At 42.2% G+C, this 18,157-nt stretch overlaps 1 protein-coding gene and 1 long non-coding RNA gene across 4 annotated transcripts in view; one reads left to right on the forward strand and one right to left on the reverse strand.

The window, feature by feature from the left end:
- The window catches only part of LOC107215898, a 29,233-nt gene extending 11,470 nt beyond the window's left edge, over nt 1-17,763 (forward strand). The window contains exons 2-5 of one of the 2 annotated variants that reach the window (XR_001525315.1): nt 1,645-1,814; nt 3,259-3,330; nt 4,063-4,153; nt 10,499-17,763. This is a non-coding gene — a long non-coding RNA (uncharacterized LOC107215898). Of the gene's footprint in view, nt 1-1,644; nt 1,815-3,258; nt 3,331-4,062; nt 4,154-5,214; nt 7,772-10,498 lie in introns of those variants that run through there. The other variant, XR_004499957.1, reaches the window with a different exon arrangement.
- Nucleotides 1-18,157, reverse strand: part of EVA1C (eva-1 homolog C) — a 32,605-nt gene that overhangs the window by 11,679 nt on the left and 2,769 nt on the right. Inside the window, exons 2-4 of one of the 2 annotated variants that reach the window (XM_015650051.3) lie at nt 7,740-7,963; nt 4,300-4,423; nt 1,157-1,309 (exon numbers count right to left, since the gene is read on the reverse strand). In XM_015650051.3, the coding sequence (XP_015505537.1) occupies nt 1,157-1,309; nt 4,300-4,423; nt 7,740-7,963 (501 nt within the window). The remainder of the gene's footprint in view (nt 1-1,156; nt 1,310-4,299; nt 4,424-7,739; nt 7,964-18,157) is intronic. The other variant, XM_015650144.3, reaches the window with a different exon arrangement.

Below are 18,157 nucleotides of genomic sequence, written 5' to 3' on the forward strand. Positions count from 1 at the left end.
TTATCCATTAGGAATGGTTTGCAGAATTCTGTGTGAACTCTGAGTGCTGACAGAGGCGAGGGAGTGATTTGAGAGGTCAGTGAAGTGCAAGATGTAAGTTGATCAGCTGAGACATCTTTTCCCTGCCTTGTGTCACCTGCTTATGCCACTGTTATAAGGGGTGTGGGGGCCTGACAGAGACCTGCTAAAATGTTTTCTCCGTGGAACAGACAGGCACAGCCTCTGTGACAGCCCAAGAGAGCTGGTATAAAACACAGACCTGGAAATACGAGATTCTTGTCTAAGAACAGATCGCAATTTTCAACCAATAAATTTTTAATAATATCTATGTAACTAAATAGAAACATTGGCTTGCAGACAAAAGACTCTTAAGATTAATTATTGATCTCTTCTTGATGTTCAGAGATGTTTCTCATAGATGACACATAAAGCATGTTTCTTAGGAGCAATGTTAAGCTTTTGCACAGGGCTGCCATCAGTCATGCAAGCCCTTCCCTGTGTAGTACCAGGGGGTTTGAAGAGCACACTTATCTCATGCTGGCCTTCTCGAGGCGTGAAAAGTTCCCTTCATGCCTTCGGTGTCACCCCTGAACATATCATTCAGTTTAGTACTACATACGTAGGACACTCCTGACTTGGTGCCAAAGAGAAGTCCAGGTACATTTAACTTTCTAGAGTGCCACCACAGCCTTGGGGTATGGTTATACAACAACATCTAAAACAATGGCCCTGCTGACCCTCCTCTCTGTACAGTCTGCAGCTAAGGCAGGGAATATCTGGCAGAAATGGGTATCAGAGAAGGAGCAGTAAGACACAGTATCATGACACTCAGGTCATCTGGTCATTGTCAGAAGCTGGAGGAAGAAGAGAGGCAAACAGCTGATATTTAGTATATGTCACCTAAACTCAAGACAGGCAAGGGAACTAGTTTTTGATGCTAATCATACTAAAAACTAATGAACTATATTCAAGTTTATTACTTTGCTGCATTTCTTATGTCTATGTTCCTCCCTCATACTGGGCAGTTTGAGTTTCAGAAATAAGCTCTCACATTTCCATCAGTGATGCTTTCAAAACACCATTGCTCTTGCACCTGAAGTTTCTCCCAACCTGTGCTCTTCCCTGTGCTCTTGCCTATAGAAGGTCCCAAACATACCAAAGGGGGGGGTGTGCTCCGCCTTTGTTGAGCAGACGCTCTCTTCGTGTGCCCATCTGCCGTAGGTGGCTGAGTAGATGATAAGGAACTTGGATTCCTGACAGTGGAGCTTCAGTTCCTGGTTTTCACATGCTGATTTGGTTTTGTATTCAGCTAAAGTAGAAGCAAACAGCAATATGATAGTGAGGCAATTTAAATAGCTGGACTGTTAATAGCAAATAGCAGCAGGACAGAAACCAGCTTTCCTGCTGTTGTAAGTGACACATGGCATCTGTACAGACAGACACAAAGTCAAGAGCAGAGTGTTTCTTCCAAATGAATTGTGCCCAAGTGACTTTCTGGAGCCAGTGATTCCATTTTGAACAGAATAGAAAATCCTAATTTTTCCAATCTTCTTTCCCAGTGGAACAGCTTCCCTGCTTTCCTGACTTTCTTTCCACTCCTTCTCAGCAAGAGAAGCTTCATCCTTCCCTTTTGTCTCTCCTCAGGACACAGTTGCATTCTATGTGTGCCTCAGCTGCCTCTGCACACTCATCAATCACTTCTCAGTGACAACACCTGGGCGAGGCATGGATAATGGGAGGGACAAGAGGCCAGGACAGGGTCCCCATCCCAAGCCAGACAGTGCTCTCAGCTGTATTTGCACTGCTCCACCAAGGTCAGTGGATTTCCCTGGATGGCACTATCCAGTAAAGGCTCATTTGAAACTTTGGCTGGCAAAGCCACGTGAATTAGCAGCCTGAGAAAAATCTGCCCCCTCCCTTGCTCAGCTGGCACAAGGAACCCTGGCAGCACCCTCAGCAGAGGTGGGGAAGGCACTGAGCTCATCTTCATGGCTTATCCCTCCTAGGGAATCCCTTTAAATGTGCCACCTGGCTAACAAGGCTCTTCCTGGAATAAGCAGCCGCTCTGTTCGTGGCATATTACCTTCTTAAGTCTTCCTTAAGAAGGTTGAGTTGTGGTGCCAAACCTTTTTATGGCAGGTAAGGCCAGGGAGAAGAGTTTATTCTCTCCTCCAATTTTTTTTGTCCTCAAAAATGTGAAAATGGGAAAAGGAGACTCCTGAGCTGAGCAGAAGAAAAGGGAAACCTTATTGTTAGTGAGTGGTGTCCCTGTGAGTGGAGGGTGGATGCTGGTTCTTCGGGAACTGGAGAGAGAAAAACCTCCTATCTACTCATGAATGAAATCATTACTGTTTCATCCAAAACAGAACAGATAAAACAATGGGCTAATGTTCTTGGTAGCAGTCCAGTTTCTTCCATTCGAGCTCATCAACAGCCACAAACTTAAGTGTATTAAAGAGTGATTTTGAAAAAATATTTTGAAAATATTTTTGAAAACATTTTGAAAGATACTTGACCTACTGCAGGTTGTGACTTGTGCTGAAGCACCTGCCATGCTGTGCACACATAAATAGGCCAAAAACTTGGGGTCTGTGCCCAGGGACTGACAGCATACAGCTGAGTCTGCCTGGCTGTGCTGGAGAGGCTCTGGAAGGATATATAACCCCATGTGGTATCAGACAAGGAGAAGAGCCCAACATAAACCTCTGCAAAGAAACGGCAACAATAATTCTAAATAGATGAAAAACGAAGGGACTTAGGCAACTGCTTAAGTGCCTGCTTGAAGGCAAGGAGACTGCAAAATATAACACAAATGAAACACAAAGTTATCCTGAAGTGATTTCCTGAGTTAGGATGTTTTCCACTGCCATGACTAACAATATTGGTATCTTACCTACAAACATAAATTTCCTGCCATAAGAAATCATGTTGTTTGCACTGGAATCAGACTACTCCTGAATTCTGAAGGTGGCAGTTGCTGTTGACTATGCTTTTGACCAGCTTTTTCAAAATTCAGATCACAGGAAATACTATATACTAAAAGAAGCTCATCTCCCATGGGAAAAAATATTAAGCAGCTTCTGAAAGTAATTAACAGGATCCCAATTCGCTTTTGATTAGCAAAAAGAGATTTCTAATGACACAGACACTGCTATGATATTCAAATCCATCTGCTATTAATAATGGACTAATTGCAATATGCAAAAAGAATTAAACTATTGTTATAATAAAACAGGTAATTAAAATTTTAAATTTCAGGCATTTTTTTTCCCTCTGATGATTGGCCCAGTGTATCTCCCTGGGAGTTCTTGAGTCAGTGCTTTACCAAAGGTAACATCTGTTTACTCCATTCCATCTCTCAGCTCTGATTTCCTCTTTCCTGTATGAGCTGGCTCTTCAGTTTGCTTGCCACCTACTCCTGTTCTATCACTGATGTCTGTCTTAGTGCTCTGATCAAAAAAACCCCCTTAGTGCTTTCTCCTTTGTTTGTGGGTTGATATTTCTATTTTGGCTGGTGAACCTACCCATAAATCATCATTCAGCTGTTTTCTTTGGGACCCATTTCAGCCACACTGGGAATTCATTGTCAAAAGAGCTGAGCCCCCAGGCTACTGGAGCTTGTTCTCATATACCATAGCAACAAGGAGAACAATTAAAAACCACCAATAAAGGAAACCTCATGAGGATTGTCTTCATTGTTCTTCCCCTTTCTCATGCTCACGAAGTGGATTTTCTTTGAGGCAAGATTTGTCCCTTCACATATCAGCATCAAATACCTGTACAGAGCACAGGTGATTCTACAGTAAAAGCCTCTAACCAAGTCAGCATGTGTATCTTCTGGCCATTATTTCATAAATAGGAGGTATATACCAGGAGATATTTTTGAATCTTTGAAAGCTTTGGGCCCAGTTCCTTAAGTATTTTTACATATTCCTTCCTAGGATGCCTTCTTCATTTGGATCCTTAGCCCAAGCATCTGGTTTTCCTGTTGAGCTCTTTCTAATATGACATTATCATTGCTATCTCACTAAAAATAATTGACATAAGATTTTTCCTTTCTAGTCTGATATCTGACATCTGCCCCTGCCAAACTACAGTGGTCATTAAACTGGCAGCAAGCACCCTGAAGCTGCAGACACAGCAGAGAGCTAAGGTAAAGTCAAAAAGAACAATTTGTTATCAATCCAAGAGCCCCAAAACTTCACATGGATTTTTGCAAAGCCTTGTGCAGTGGCATTTTAACCAAAACAAGCAACAAAACACGCAGAAAAACACATTTGCCTGATAAAGATTACTTACTAGGTTTGCATTTAAAGGAGACAAGGAGGAATTTAGTGGTCCCTGGACACAGATCAGGCCCAAAAACCCGACTATTGACAAGGAGTTGGCAGGATCTCAGGTTTTGGCATTCATCCAGTACTTTCTAGAACAATGGGCAAAAAGGATAGTCTTGACAACAAGGTATGAAGCTACACAGCAATGAAAACACTTAGTTGTACTTTGTTCTACACAGGAGAGAAATCATAACTTTTTGGCTATAAACATGCAAGAAACATCTGTATCATTGCATCTAGGCTCTATTGGACTTGGAGTCATGGCCAGCTTTATGGGAACACATTCACCACAGCCATGCTCACAGCGAATTAGGATGTTACCATCTTGCTGTTTGTCATTTTACCCCTGGGGACGTTGGCCAAGTTCCCCTGAGTGCCACCACAGCCTCGGTAGTGCAGAACCCAGAGCATGTGGGAACACACTAAGCCCCCAGCTGTCTTACTGACATGCTTGAGGCACTTGTACACTCCTGAGCACATTTATGGGAGTGCAATGTCAAGGGAAAACATGGCAACTAAAAAGGTGTATTTTTAACCACTTCTTCTTGAACTGCTTACATGTATCTAAACATGCTCTGTTAAATAACCTTCACTTGAAACAGTTCTGCCTAATGACAAGCACAGCCTGCGCTTTAAGCCATGTGTAGGACCTCCTGCTCAAGGGACACTTCCTTCTCGCTTGCAGTTGCACACATTATTAGGTATTTACTTGACTTGCCATGGGCAAATTTCAGAATTGGTTCGATTGGATAGCACAGTTGTGCAAGTCTATCCTCAGCCTCCTTGTCTTGTTTTGTGGGGTGTTTTTTAATGCTGTTCTACGGCCATATCTCTTCCAAATTTATTGGCCCAGCAATATATCCTGGTTCTTACTGTGCAGCTTCCCTGGAAGTGGCAACAGAGGAAGACAGCCAACAGGTCAGCAGTGTTATACACAAAGGGTCGTGTGGACTCTCTCCCAGCCTGGCAAAAGGACTGAGTGCTCATACTGCTCATACTGGTGCTCACACTCCAGCTGTGCTCTTGGAACTGTAGCTGCAGAAAATATGAAGACATTGCCAGGGCCAGTCTGTCCAGTTTTTAACACAGTCACAAGCCAGACCACCTAAAAACACCCAGTTTAAATGCAGCAGTGTATTTAGAATATTCTTATTCACCTCCAAAACTCAGTTAAGAGAGGGCTTTTCTGACACTGTTTTTGGATAGTCTGTGTGGTTGTGCACGGGATTCATGTTATTTAAAATCACAGCAGGCTGTGACAAAGGAGGGTGTTATCACCAGGTCACCCCACTCTTAACAGGAGTAACTGTAATAAAACATTCTGATCGTTTTAGGTAGTCCTTCAAAATCTATGGGAGTTTTTACTTTGTTTCTCATCAGAAGAGGTCTCAGTCATATCAAGAGACCAAATCACAAATTTACCACTGTGGTGGCACAAGCTACATTCCTGTTTCCCGGCTGAGAGAGTTGGCAGTGGCTGGATCTCTGCTGTCATCACTGGAAACCTTCCCTCCCAAGCAGCAATGACACACACTGGCAGCACACTGCAGTGATCCTACAGCTCCCACTGGGAGAAGAAGAGGACATGCATTCAACACTTTTTGAGCATTAAGTGCACTCTAAAGAGTTTAAAAGAGAAGGAAAGTACAGCAGACTTAATTTTATCTGTCAATTTTCCTTTTACAGAGTTGCAAGTCAAGCAAATAACTCCTCCCTAACTGGGATAGTTCTGGAGGGGACCGGTGAAATAGAGTTCCATCTTTAGTAAATAGAGATAGCTGTTCCCCACTGAGTCACCTTCTGTTTGCACCTGACCTGAATCATCTCCTGTGCATCTGTTTATATTTTCTCCTGCCTAATGTAAACAGCAGTCACATTTTCTATCATGATGCTGTGCAAAAGCACACAGCCACAAAAGCAAACGATACTCAAAATAGCACCGGGCAGTTACTGTCTCTAAGCAGATCCAGCTTTGCAGTGATCCCTCTGACAGGAGGTCTCTGTAATAAGTGCCTGTGATGCTTCCACCCAGCTACAGGGCATCATTTCACCTGCCTGTGCAGACTGCAGATCCACTTCCAAAGGGAAGGGGAGGAGGGTTGAGGTCACTGGTGCTCTTTCCTAAGAAATCTGTTTACAAAATGTGTCTCTTCTCCTTAACAGAACTGGAACTCCCTGAGATGCAGAGCATTTGTGTCTCACACAAATTCACAGCCTTGCCAAAATGCTTTCATGCCTTTGATCAGCCACAGTGCCCAAAAGATGATGGTAGTTTACAAAAGTTACCCCATGTTGTGTTTATTATATTCAAGAGAAAAAACTGCTCATGGAGACCTCACAAAGGCACTCACGAGCCCAAAATAATCATTGGTGCCACTTTGCTGCAGTCAGTAATATAACATTAAGGATGCTTTCTGCCTGCGGTTTTTGGTGAGGGATGTACTTTCACATGGCCCATAGGTCATGTCTGGAATGTCCTCAAAAATTGCAGTACATCATGGGCAAGCCACACTTTAAAAACTGCCCTAATGCTGTTTCTAGAGAGAGAATATTACTGCCAAACCACTTCATAATACCCTTCAACTCAGTAGTGGTGGGAACAGACATTCTCTGATGTCAAGAAGGAACATGTGGTCTACAGACACAAATGTTGCAAACTCCATCAAAACTTCTGTAGAGCATTTTCAAGTTTAATCAACAGAACATGTTCAGACTCCACCAACTACTTATTTTTGCAATGATATACTGAATTTGGAACAACACTGCGTATTTTTCCCTAAGATGAAACAAGTTTTTGACAGCAGTATAAGTCAGACCTTGTTACAAAAGTCTCTATAGCAGAAAGTAATAATTAATGAAGTATAAATAATTTTAAGCTATACTGAAGCAGGCCCAACAAACAACTGTAGGATGTTTCTGATACAAATCAGGTAGTCACAGAAATGCAGGTATCTGCAGAAATCCTTGGGATTTGCTGTTTAGCTGTTGCTGTGACTTTTCAGTGAGGGAAGACAGGCATGCAACAAGCCAAATGCCAATCAGGACATCATCTTATTCACTGGATTTTTAACCCCACTCTGTCCAGTGCTTGTATCCTCCCCTGGGGTCAAGGAGGGCCTGTGTGATAGATTTAAACTGGTCAACTGAGCCACGACCAGCCCTTGAATGGAAAGAAGTGGACTATTTTGGGAAGCTTTAAGAATGGGGTTTCCAAAGCAAGGTTCATCACAACGGAAGGCAATCTTCAAAGCTCTCACAAGCCTACGGTAATGCCCTGCTGTCCAGACAAGCCCTTCCAGCAATAACACTTCTGGTGGTAAACAGCCATAGGTACAGTGTTGTCTCATTCAAGGATGAGAGCACTTGCACAGAAACGGCAGGGAAACCAACAAAAACATTCTGTACCTTAAGAACCTTTTCAACATGCGGTACCTGCAAAGAGGTGGGTGCCACGCAGTTCCTGGGTTCTGTCATCCTGGTTTCAGGCTCCCAAGCACTGCACATGTGGGGGTCCTGCCCATAAAATGCTGACTGAACGCTGATGGTTGAGTGCCGAGGGCAGTGCAGGCTCAGGTGCTGCCCGTCGCAGGCATAGGCAGTGTGATTCTGCAGGAGCTTCGTTAGGTAACCTAGAAAATATTCAGCTCTGTTACAACTAGCACGGGAAATGACAAGCTCATTAGATAATAAGAAAACCACAATCAGTCTCTGGAAAGGGCATTGTAGTCAAGGTTATATGTCTGGCCTGCAGCCACCCAGTTCTCTGAATGGGTCACCCCTTACGTGCTCATAGCACTCTGGGCTGGAAAACATGAGGTCTCGTGGCAGGGAGTGAAAGCCCTCCCAGCACTCCAGCAGCAGCAGCAGCAGGATGTGTTGTATGGACAATACGTGGGCTCAAGCCCTTGCCAGTCGTGGCTGCTCACGATGCCAGGGCGTGTCTGCAGCAGTCAGAGGGGTATCACTGGGTTTTCTGGGCCAGGTTCTTGCATTCCAGCTACCTAAGCTATTTCATATACATCTTGTGGAAAGAATCTGCTGCACTTTTGCACTCGTGGGCAGATGTGCAGATGCATGCACTCTTAGTACAATTGAGGGAAAAAAAAACCTCACATTTTCTTGAGGGAAGATTTTCTTGTTGTGGCTGAACCAGGGGCTTTTTTGTATTGTTAAAACAAAAATTTGTTTTCTCAAAGAAAATACTGAAAAAGAGCTCACTCCTTTCAATTAATTAAAATTTGTCCTTTAAATAAAATGGGCCATCTAATTTTCACACTTTTGCCCTTCATAAGCTTCCACCAAAGACAAGTGATTTTCAGAAAGGTTTTTAAACAGAAACTTTAGTACTCCAAGCAAAAGATAGGAAAATCATATAATCATTGAATGGCTTGGGTTGGAAAGTTCCTTGAAGATTTCCCAATGCCAACCCCCCTGCCACCTGCCACTAGAGCAGGTTGCTCAGACCTCCAGCCAGTCTGGCCTTGAACACTTGCAGGGATGGGTCAAACGTTTCAGTTCTCTGGCATCTTTTCCAGCTCCAGCTGTGCATCTGGATAAAGAAAATCAGCTTCCCTATCAGTTATTAAGTGTTGAGGAAGGAGAAGCCTACTCCACTGTTATCTTTACTGTTCCCCATCTAGAGCCCAGGGAGGACAGGAGTCAGGCAGATGCACCTTTCAGCAAAGCAAAGCTGTAGGAGGTTCCTCACCTCACTAACCTCAGTCTGAGTGCTGGGACTGGAGCTGGGACAGAAAGAATTTTATGCCCTGCATTTGTACTCTGGATCTCAAGGAGACCAGTCCAGCAGCAATCCCCACAGCTTCTCACAGGTTAAAAATAATAACCAAACCCACAGCCAGATCCATCCCCTACATTCTCTGTGTAACTGAGATCTCAAATAATTGAAGTTCCTTGCCAGAACCCCTCCTCTGTCAGCCTGCTCCTGAGAGATGCTGAGGGACGCCAGGAAAATGGGCTGAGTGCCCAACTGCACCCAAGTGACTTCGCTATGGCCAGTGCTGCAGAGGGGCCTATTGTGGCATTTGCTAAATGCCTTTGGCAACACCATTGTGGCATAAAGGGCCACAGTGTCAGATTATTCAGTCCTACATGAGTTGTGGGCACTCAACACCCTTAAAGATATGACCCAATATTTTTAATCGTTTCAGTTCTTCAGGTTTTAAGTTACTTGGGCCCAAGAGTGCTGTATACAAAACAGTCCAGTATTCCCTAAAGAATATCAGCTATGCTGTGATTTGGATGAGTTCCCTGGCATTTTAACTGCTACTTTGATCCTGCAAATTCCTAATCCAGCATCTAAGCACCTTTTTCCAACAACTGAAACTATTCAATCCTTTAAGAAAATTTCTTTAGAAAAAACTTGCTCTGATTCTGTAGGAGCAATATGGTCCACTTGTAAAAAATTACATAACATGGACTGGTGAAAATAAGGTATCTTGCTCTCTGGCCTTCCAAGCAGCTTAAACATGACTGTGCTGTTGCTAAAATCCTTGTGTAATTTGCACACAATAAAGGATAAAAATAGTAATGGAAATTGCTGAAACCTAATGTTCTCTGATAAGAGGAGTGGTGACATAGTATCTAAATTGCTCATCTCACAAGGCAGACCATGTAAACCTGCATTTTTCATTACTGCACACGCAGACACATGTGGAACAGTCAGTCCTTTGCAGCTCACAGCCCATGCTGAAGAAGGATTCCTACTCCAAAAGTCACGACTTCCTCTTACCCTTCTCTGAAAACCTCCGGGTTCTTTCCTGTCCTCATGCTGGCCCTCTCCGTGTAGCTGGCCACTGCCTGCCCTGCACTCAGCAGTTTTCTCAGCAGCTGCTGCTTCTCCTCCTTTCCTGAGTAGTGTGGCTTGTAGAAGCTTCACCTTCTTGAGACCATGAGTATCCCTATATTGTGTACTGACTTCTGTTCAGAAACACATTTTCCTGGAGGGAGCAAATTCAGCCAAACAACAGTGTAAAGCTGGGGGGAAATCAAGTGTGATCTCTACCAGTAATAACAGCCATATTGATCAGGACTGAGGGTTGAGCTCTTCCTGGGGCAGCTTCCTGTCCTCTCCTTTTGTGTTTACTTCATCAGTACCTATTAGCTGTGAATTTTGGGGAAAACTTTTTTTTACTATTTAAATACAGGAGCTGGAGGCTGTTCCTGGACAATAGCAGACCTCCAAGTCCTGGACCCCTGCATGTCAGGGAAGACTTCACTAGCTCCTGGATGGCCAAGGAGATTCCCTTTCCCTGAAGAGCAGGGCAGAGGGAGGGCTGGAACACAACTCGCACGGACGGAGTGAGGTCATGGCTCTATGTGCACTTGGGCTGGGCAGTCAGAAGACTTGTGAGTTTTGGGGTTTCTTATCCTGAGCAAAGAGAATCATAACCAGACCCTATGAAAAACCTTAGATGACTGAGTGTTTTAAACCTAATATTGGAGTTTTTTCATTGTTTTCTGGGATGGGTAATGAAGGGGGAGATGGTATTCAGCTGCACCAATTACTTTTCCAAGTGTCATTCTGTAATGAGGAAGACTATAAAAGTTCCTTTTTTTTCAGAAATAATAAATGTCACTCTTTAAAACAATATGAAACTATACCAAAAAAGTTAACTACCATGAGAATTGCCTAAATTAGAAGACCTTGGCAATACTGCAGTGTCCCATTAACATCTCTACACCGCTGTGTGAAAGCCCTGCTAGGTGCTTTCCCATTTATCCAGGACACCCACTCATAAACAATGAAGTATGAGGTGTTCTGCATCTAGAATCATGTACAAGATGTTAGAGAATGGCTCAGAAGTTAAGCATAAAGCACACAGGAACAAAAAGATCCGATTGATTTGGAGGCCAGAAGGTATCATCCCACCCAGCTATCTAATGCAGACTACACAGTCATTGTAATTTTTTACTGAGACTCAAAACACCAGCACAGAATCCAAGCATAATCCTTTCTTCCCGAATTACCCAAATTAGTCACAGCATCCACTGTGTTGATGAACTTTATCTAAAAGAACATAGAGCACCACAGAACCACACAAAACACTGAGGCTGAGCAGCTGAACAAAACTTTGAGCCTTACTGATCACTTTTTACTGAAAAGAAGGACTGATAAACAATTAAAAAGATGACTGACAAAAATAACTGGCATAGGAGTTTGATTTTGTATGAAAAAAGAATTCTGAAGAGGTTATAGCTTCTCATACTTAACCACCTGCTCCTGGCATAATGAATAGCAATGATAAGGGTATCAGTGGTCCTGAAGGTATGGAAATACAGATTTAAAAAAAAACCAAAACTATTTTTTTTCACTTTAAACCACTGAAAATCTGGGAACTTAGAAAGTTCTGTGTATGTTCTGTTTAGTTCAACTTCTCTGCCCTGGCATGAGCTCCCCAGATGCATGGATCAAGAAGAAGAGTATTTCAGGCTGTGAGCCCAATGCCCAGTACACACTAAAAGCAATCCCAGCATTGGCTCAGGTAATGTCTTTTGGGTAAGAAAGCAGCTTTGCAATGCAGTATTTTTAGAGGCAGAGGCTGAGTAGTCAAGTTGTGAAGGTTCTCAGAACTGGGCCTTCATACAGATTTAGTAACATCAATTCCTGTGCATCGTTCAATTTAGTTTAATTAGCACAGAAATTTGCTAGCTCATTTTAAAGACACACCAATCTATTTGAGATCAAAATAGATCAAAATAGCACACATATTGTTGTGGGAGTCCCGGAAGGCTAATCCATCTGGTAAATCTCCATCAGCTCCCACAGTTCTGTGAAGAATTGTGCCAACACTCATTAAAAATACACAAGCCAGATTGGTGATTTTGAAGGAAGAGATTTTGTGCAGTGATAACAGAATAGTTAATAAACTCTAATACAAAACACCATTAGAAGCACAACTCTGATATTGATTGGTGTTTGGGATCCAGCTGCAGTACTTCTCCAGCAATATTTTTTCTGTTGGTTTGTGAAGGGAGCATTGAGAAAAAATTAACTCCGGATTTTCAGCCCCAATCCTATCTGCCATACCCTCTTGCTGGTTTCGAGGCAGCTATGCCACAGATCATACTGTGCCAGGGTTACTCTGTCCATAGGGACAAGGATCTGCCTCTTGACATTCCCTTTCACCTGGTTGTCAGCAAATGCTGCCCGTGGCAGCTCTTTTTTAGGATTAGTAATTGAGGAGGGCAAAATGTTACCCAGGAAAGAGACTGTTTTTAGAATTCATGACACTATGTTTCTTGCTTCATCATTTTATTCGTTTTTATCTAAGTGCCTTGTAAACATCCTGTTTGACTCATTCTAGCCACACTCCGTATCAGTCTTTAATCAGTAAGAAATACACTTAGATAGAAGCATTGTTTATTCTTCTTGCTGTTCAGAATATTGCACGACAGCTTTACTCAGCAGATGCACATAAAAATCTTTAATTCCTTAATATATGCCTTCTTGTGTAGTCACCAATATGATTTAATTTCCTTCCATGGCTTGTTTTTTCAGCGTGCCTTTCTCCATTCTTCCTCTCAACTCTTGCTCTCTTTGCTTGTGACTACTATCTTACCAACTTCAACCTTTCACTTGTACTGCAAAGATGGCATGAAAAGTTGGATTTCTGTGCAAGTAAAATATTTTTGCCTATAATCACTCTATTTCTTGTACTATCTAAATCTTCCTTTAAGCAAGGCTAGATGTTTACCTGGAAAAACTAGGGATAATCTAATTTCACTAATAAGATAGTGACCACAAAACCCTGTTCCATTTCCAAATGCCTACTTTGGTTTCAGAGCACTCAGAGCTGTTGCATTTCTTAGAATTGGTCCTTGAGAGTTTTCAGGTGCCCATTTCTAAAGGAAATTAAGCTTATGAGATCCTGACCTCTGTCCATCTGTCATTCCCATACTCAACACCTTTTAAGCTTAATGGCCAGTTTCAAACCTGAAGGATGCAGGGCTCAAAGAAATAAATTTCCTACAAGTTTCATGGAAATTGAAGCCTGAGCTGTGACTTTCAATTCAGTCTCAATGACTAAAGCTGCAAGTGAATTGGCAGCTGGAGAGACAGAATGGTTATCCTGGAGAGCCATCAGCCTGATGCCAATGGAGCAATTTGTTTCCACTGGCCTTACTGACAGATGAAGGATTAAGCCTGCAAGAAGAAAATGCTTAAGTTAGTAGAGAGGATGCTTTCGGGATAGTATGGCAATCAAGCAGTGGTCGAGATACCAGTCAGGTTTTCCATGAACTGTTTTATCCACATGTATGCTTTCCTAAGGAGGTTACCTTCATTTTTTTTTCCCCCTCATGGATCACAACATGAATCATAACCGTCTTACTGAATCTAATTCCCACAGTGTGTTAAATCTTAGGGTCAAATTAAGAAATTAAGCAAATTGCACAAGAGCTTGGTTCCACTTAAGCAAGAGAAAAGGCCAAGTAAGCAGCAGGTAATTCAGCACAAAACCTTATTCACACTCCCATTTAAACAGGGTTTATTCAGAAAGCAGCAGCACACACAAGAAGCCAAGCTGTGAGCTCTTCCTAGAAAAACAAAGCCAAGACATATGGATAAAGCACAGACCTGTAACTTTTTGGTCCCAGTTTCTCCAGGAAACCACACAGCCTCTTCCTTTCTCTGTGCCACTCAGCTCAGACTTGCAGTTAAGTGAGTGACATTTTTCCAGAGTGGGAAAGCCCATGAATCCTGCACTTACATACCACATACCTGTTCTGTTTCTCACATCCTCCCACAGGTGTTCTCTATCCTTCAGATCTACATTTTCACATTCCCTTGTGTTGTCTCCTAGGAGTGATGCCTGGTTTATTGCATCCCAATGGCTTTTTGAGGAAATTGGGATGCTGTGCACTTCTGTCTTCTCATTTGCTTTCTGTTTTTATTTCCTTCTTGTGTCAGAAAGAGGCAAATTGTTCTTGATCCCCAAAATCTTGGGTATGTAATAAACTCCACCCTATAGTCAGTTATACTTCTCTCAGCTATTCCATGAAGCCAGAAGGGCAAACACTCGTCCTGGGACCTAATATGGAACTATTCCAGTAGAAAAGGAAGATTTGTTCCATCCCATCTACAGAAGCTGACAAGAAGCATGGGTTAAGAGAGACTTTAAGGATCTTTTCTGCCCTTGCCAAAAATCCTCCTTTTAACTGGAGAAAGAGTAGCCTCTTCTAGTGCCATTAACAAGAAGTAATAAGAGAAAGGCTCTGTGGGCAGCAACTGTTTCTGGAGACAGAATGAGAAGCTCTTTATGACCAAAGACAAAAAACTTGTAATATCCCAAAGACTGAAAGTAGAAGAACCTCAGGAACTAGAGGAAAATGTTTGTCTGAAAACTCAGAGTTATGATCATGATCCTCCATGTTCATGTTCCCCAAGAGAGCCAGGGGGCTGTTCATTGCCAGCTAAGAAAACTAAGCACAGGTTTTGTTTTGTAAACAGAACTTAGATGCAAGTTCTGCATTTTTTTTGTATCCCCACTTATATTTGACATTCAAAATAAAACTAGAAAAACAGAAAAAAAATAGAAAAAAAAATAAATCAGAAATCTGGCAGCTCAGAGACCTGCAGTGCTATGATGGTTTACAGTACAGTAAGTCCAAGCTAGAAAAGCAAAAACACACCCCCCCATTTCACTCTCAGTGACTGATGATTTTCTTTACAACATTTCTTTGTCCTCCACTCAGTACTAGCGTGAAGAAATAAGAAGTTAAAAATCACAAAATTATTCTGAAATAATAATTCTTGTCTTCCCATCTAAGATTAAATACAATAAAGAAAAACAAACAGATATTTGTGGATTGAGACCCTCATCCAAAGCCCAGTGAAATCCTTGGGAATGCTTCCAGTGACCCTAGGCTTTCATTTAGGTCTCATATAGTGAGTGATGTTTTAAAATTAATTCTAAATTAAGAGCCAAACCTCACTGGTATTTAATTTGTTGCCAGAAGCCACACAATAGACCTTTGAAGCAAAACTCTTAAAATGCCTAGAAATTCAGATTAAATGACTCACCAATGCTGAACAAATAAGGCACAACCACGCCTCCTTCTGCTCTTCAGCTCTCTTAAGACACTATTTTCTCTGTGTTGGGTAATATAGCAAAATATTTCATTTTTAATTGTAGATTATGGCTGGCAGATGACAGAATTCTGCTAAGTGGTGACTGGTCAGACAGTGCCTTCTCTGTCTGCGGACACTTCCAACAAAAGCTGAATATTTATATAGAAAAAGTCTGTAGTCCCTTTCTCCAACAAAGCTGAGACTGGAAGCTTTGCCTAACTGGGAAGGATATCAGCAGCAGGTGGAACAGGAAGGCAGGGGGGATCTAATCCCTGCTATTTATTTTAAATAAAAATAGCATATGGTGTGTCAGGTGCCAGCAATCTGCCCAGGGAGAACAGAGAGAGTTCTGCCCCAAACTTCCTGCCCTGAAGTTGTGAAAATCTGATAGAACTCAAACATGTTGGTCTCTAAGTGGTGAAGCTCAGGAACTCAGGTTTTGTGTCCCGTGTCTGAATTCTCCAATGTCTGTAGGGGCAAAAGCATCACACTACCTTTTAATTCATTTTGGGAGAGCTTTGGGGGCAGCATCCCTTCTTGGGGATGAAGACCTAGCTTACTTAAAGGCCTCACAAAATGTGTAAGAACTTGACAGGACTAAAGCTTTTACTTCTCTAACAAGGATAAATCTCATCAGTGGATTTAACAAAAAATATTAGCAAATCTAAAATGTGGTTTCCTAAGTTACACTTCCTCAGAAAGGCAAAAAGAACTGCAGGGACAAGCCTGAAACAAAACCTTGGGTCTGTGCATCATGATCTAAACTAAAATCTCAGTTCTGACACACACCTCTTTATTCCACAGAACAAATCTCAGACCAAAGCCCACTTCACTCGGAGAAACTTTAAACCAGACTTTGAGGTTTAACTCACACATTACTAAAATTAAACACATTTCAAAAATGAAATGTTTTTCTTTAAATAAATCAATGAACACTTGACTTTTACAAGGCAGTATTGAGATGATGCATCATTGCATCACTCCTTCTAGCACTTCTTTAAATATCCTGGTTGAAGGACATGCTACAATTGCCAGAGTGAGTCAACAAAACTGACTCAAGAAAATTTATATAGAATTTTATCTGACCAACACAAAGCCAACAAAAAAAAGCCTCTGCATCATTGTGGTTGGTAGTGATTGATCCTGCCACGTTACTACAAACAAAGCATTTGCTCAAAGCATTTGTTTGCTTTCCTTTTACCTGGGGGAATCTGGGATGGGTGAATGCCACAGAACTTAATGGAAACTTTTAATGCAGAAAGGTTACAGGAGCAGATTATATTTCTTGGGTGAACTGGTTTACTTTTTCATTAGATCCACTTGTTTCTGTGGTTGGGTCAGGAGACCAAGTCTATGGAGTTAGAGTGATGCTCAGTTCTGTCTGAACTGTTTTGGAGGAAAAGACAGAAAACTTGACACCAGAGGAAGAGATTAAAAGGTTCTACCCCTAAGCAGTGGCTGCTTTCTGTTCACATCCAGAAAGTAATTTCTCACTCCAGTTATGCAATCACAATTACTTCATTTTTGATCTTCAGTTACAGCCACATTTCTTGAAAGCTGCCCAGAAAACCTGGCTGGGACTCAGGTAAAGAAAGAGAGACTGGTGAGTGAGCCGAGGAGGCGAGGTCAAGCCTGAGCTCAGAGCAGCAAGGAGAACAGAGAAAGAAGGAAGGAGCATTAAAAAATGGTGAATGGGTGTTCCTCAGTGTTGCCAGAGAGGAGTTTGTTCCCAGATGGGTCAGTTCACTTTGTCAGCAGAGAGGGAAAAGGTGGGAGAAGGAGTGGGGATAGGATGGAGAGCTGAGGCCTTTTCCCACTGCCAGCATGGAGAGCAAGAGGATGAGAGCAGATGAGGAATAGTGATCCTTGCCGTTGAGAAGGTACCCACAAAATGCCACCATCCCCAGCCAACCCAGCTCTCCTCCAGCAGCTGGGCTTTTTATAACACCAGGACACCCACAGTGTGAAATACTGGAAAGAAGTTTGCTGGTTTTTCCAGCTCCTTCTTTCACCTGTTTTGGGAACCAGTCCTTGAACATAGAAGAGTTGTGAGGAAATGGCTGTCATGAGGCCTTGATGTCCTGAAAAATGGCTCTTCTGACACTGTCCTGGGAGCCCAGAGTATTCAGAGACTGGAGAAGCAGCAAAATTCACAGCAGCCCCCTGGAATGGGACCTAATCCAAAATGTGAAAGCTACGAGTGATCACTGAGAAAATAAAGAAATATTTTAGTAAAGGATGTGTTTTGAAGAAACAGGCATGAGGGGAAGAAAATTCTGTAGTTGTAGGATCATGATGGTCTAAGGAAAGAACTGTGGATTAAATCTCTCTCCTTCCAAACCTTCAGCTTTCAGTTTCTATTTGAGCATGATTCCACTTTGAAAAATTAATCACACAGAGGACTCCAGACCTCAAAGCACACCTCCACTTTCAGTAACCAATGAAACTAATAGATTCACAGAACCATTAAGGTTGGAAAAGACTTGCAAGATCATCAAGTCCAACCTTTAAATTTCTTCTTTGTTGCTTCAAGCTGCTAGAGAAACATAAATTATGCAGATCTTCATTGTGTCAACACTTCCAATAAGAGAAACTATTGAGTTGTTCTCACAGAGTTTAATTTTGAACTGCTGCTGGTGTCTTATTTCAGAACATTTTTCTTCCCTAAAAAATACCAGTCCACAAACTATTACTGCACAGCGAAGAAATGTCTCTCTCAAAAAAAACCAAAATA

Source organism: Parus major, chromosome 1 (genome assembly GCF_001522545.3).
Source record: "Parus major isolate Abel chromosome 1, Parus_major1.1, whole genome shotgun sequence".
In the NCBI taxonomy this organism is placed as follows: domain Eukaryota; kingdom Metazoa; phylum Chordata; class Aves; order Passeriformes; family Paridae; genus Parus; species Parus major.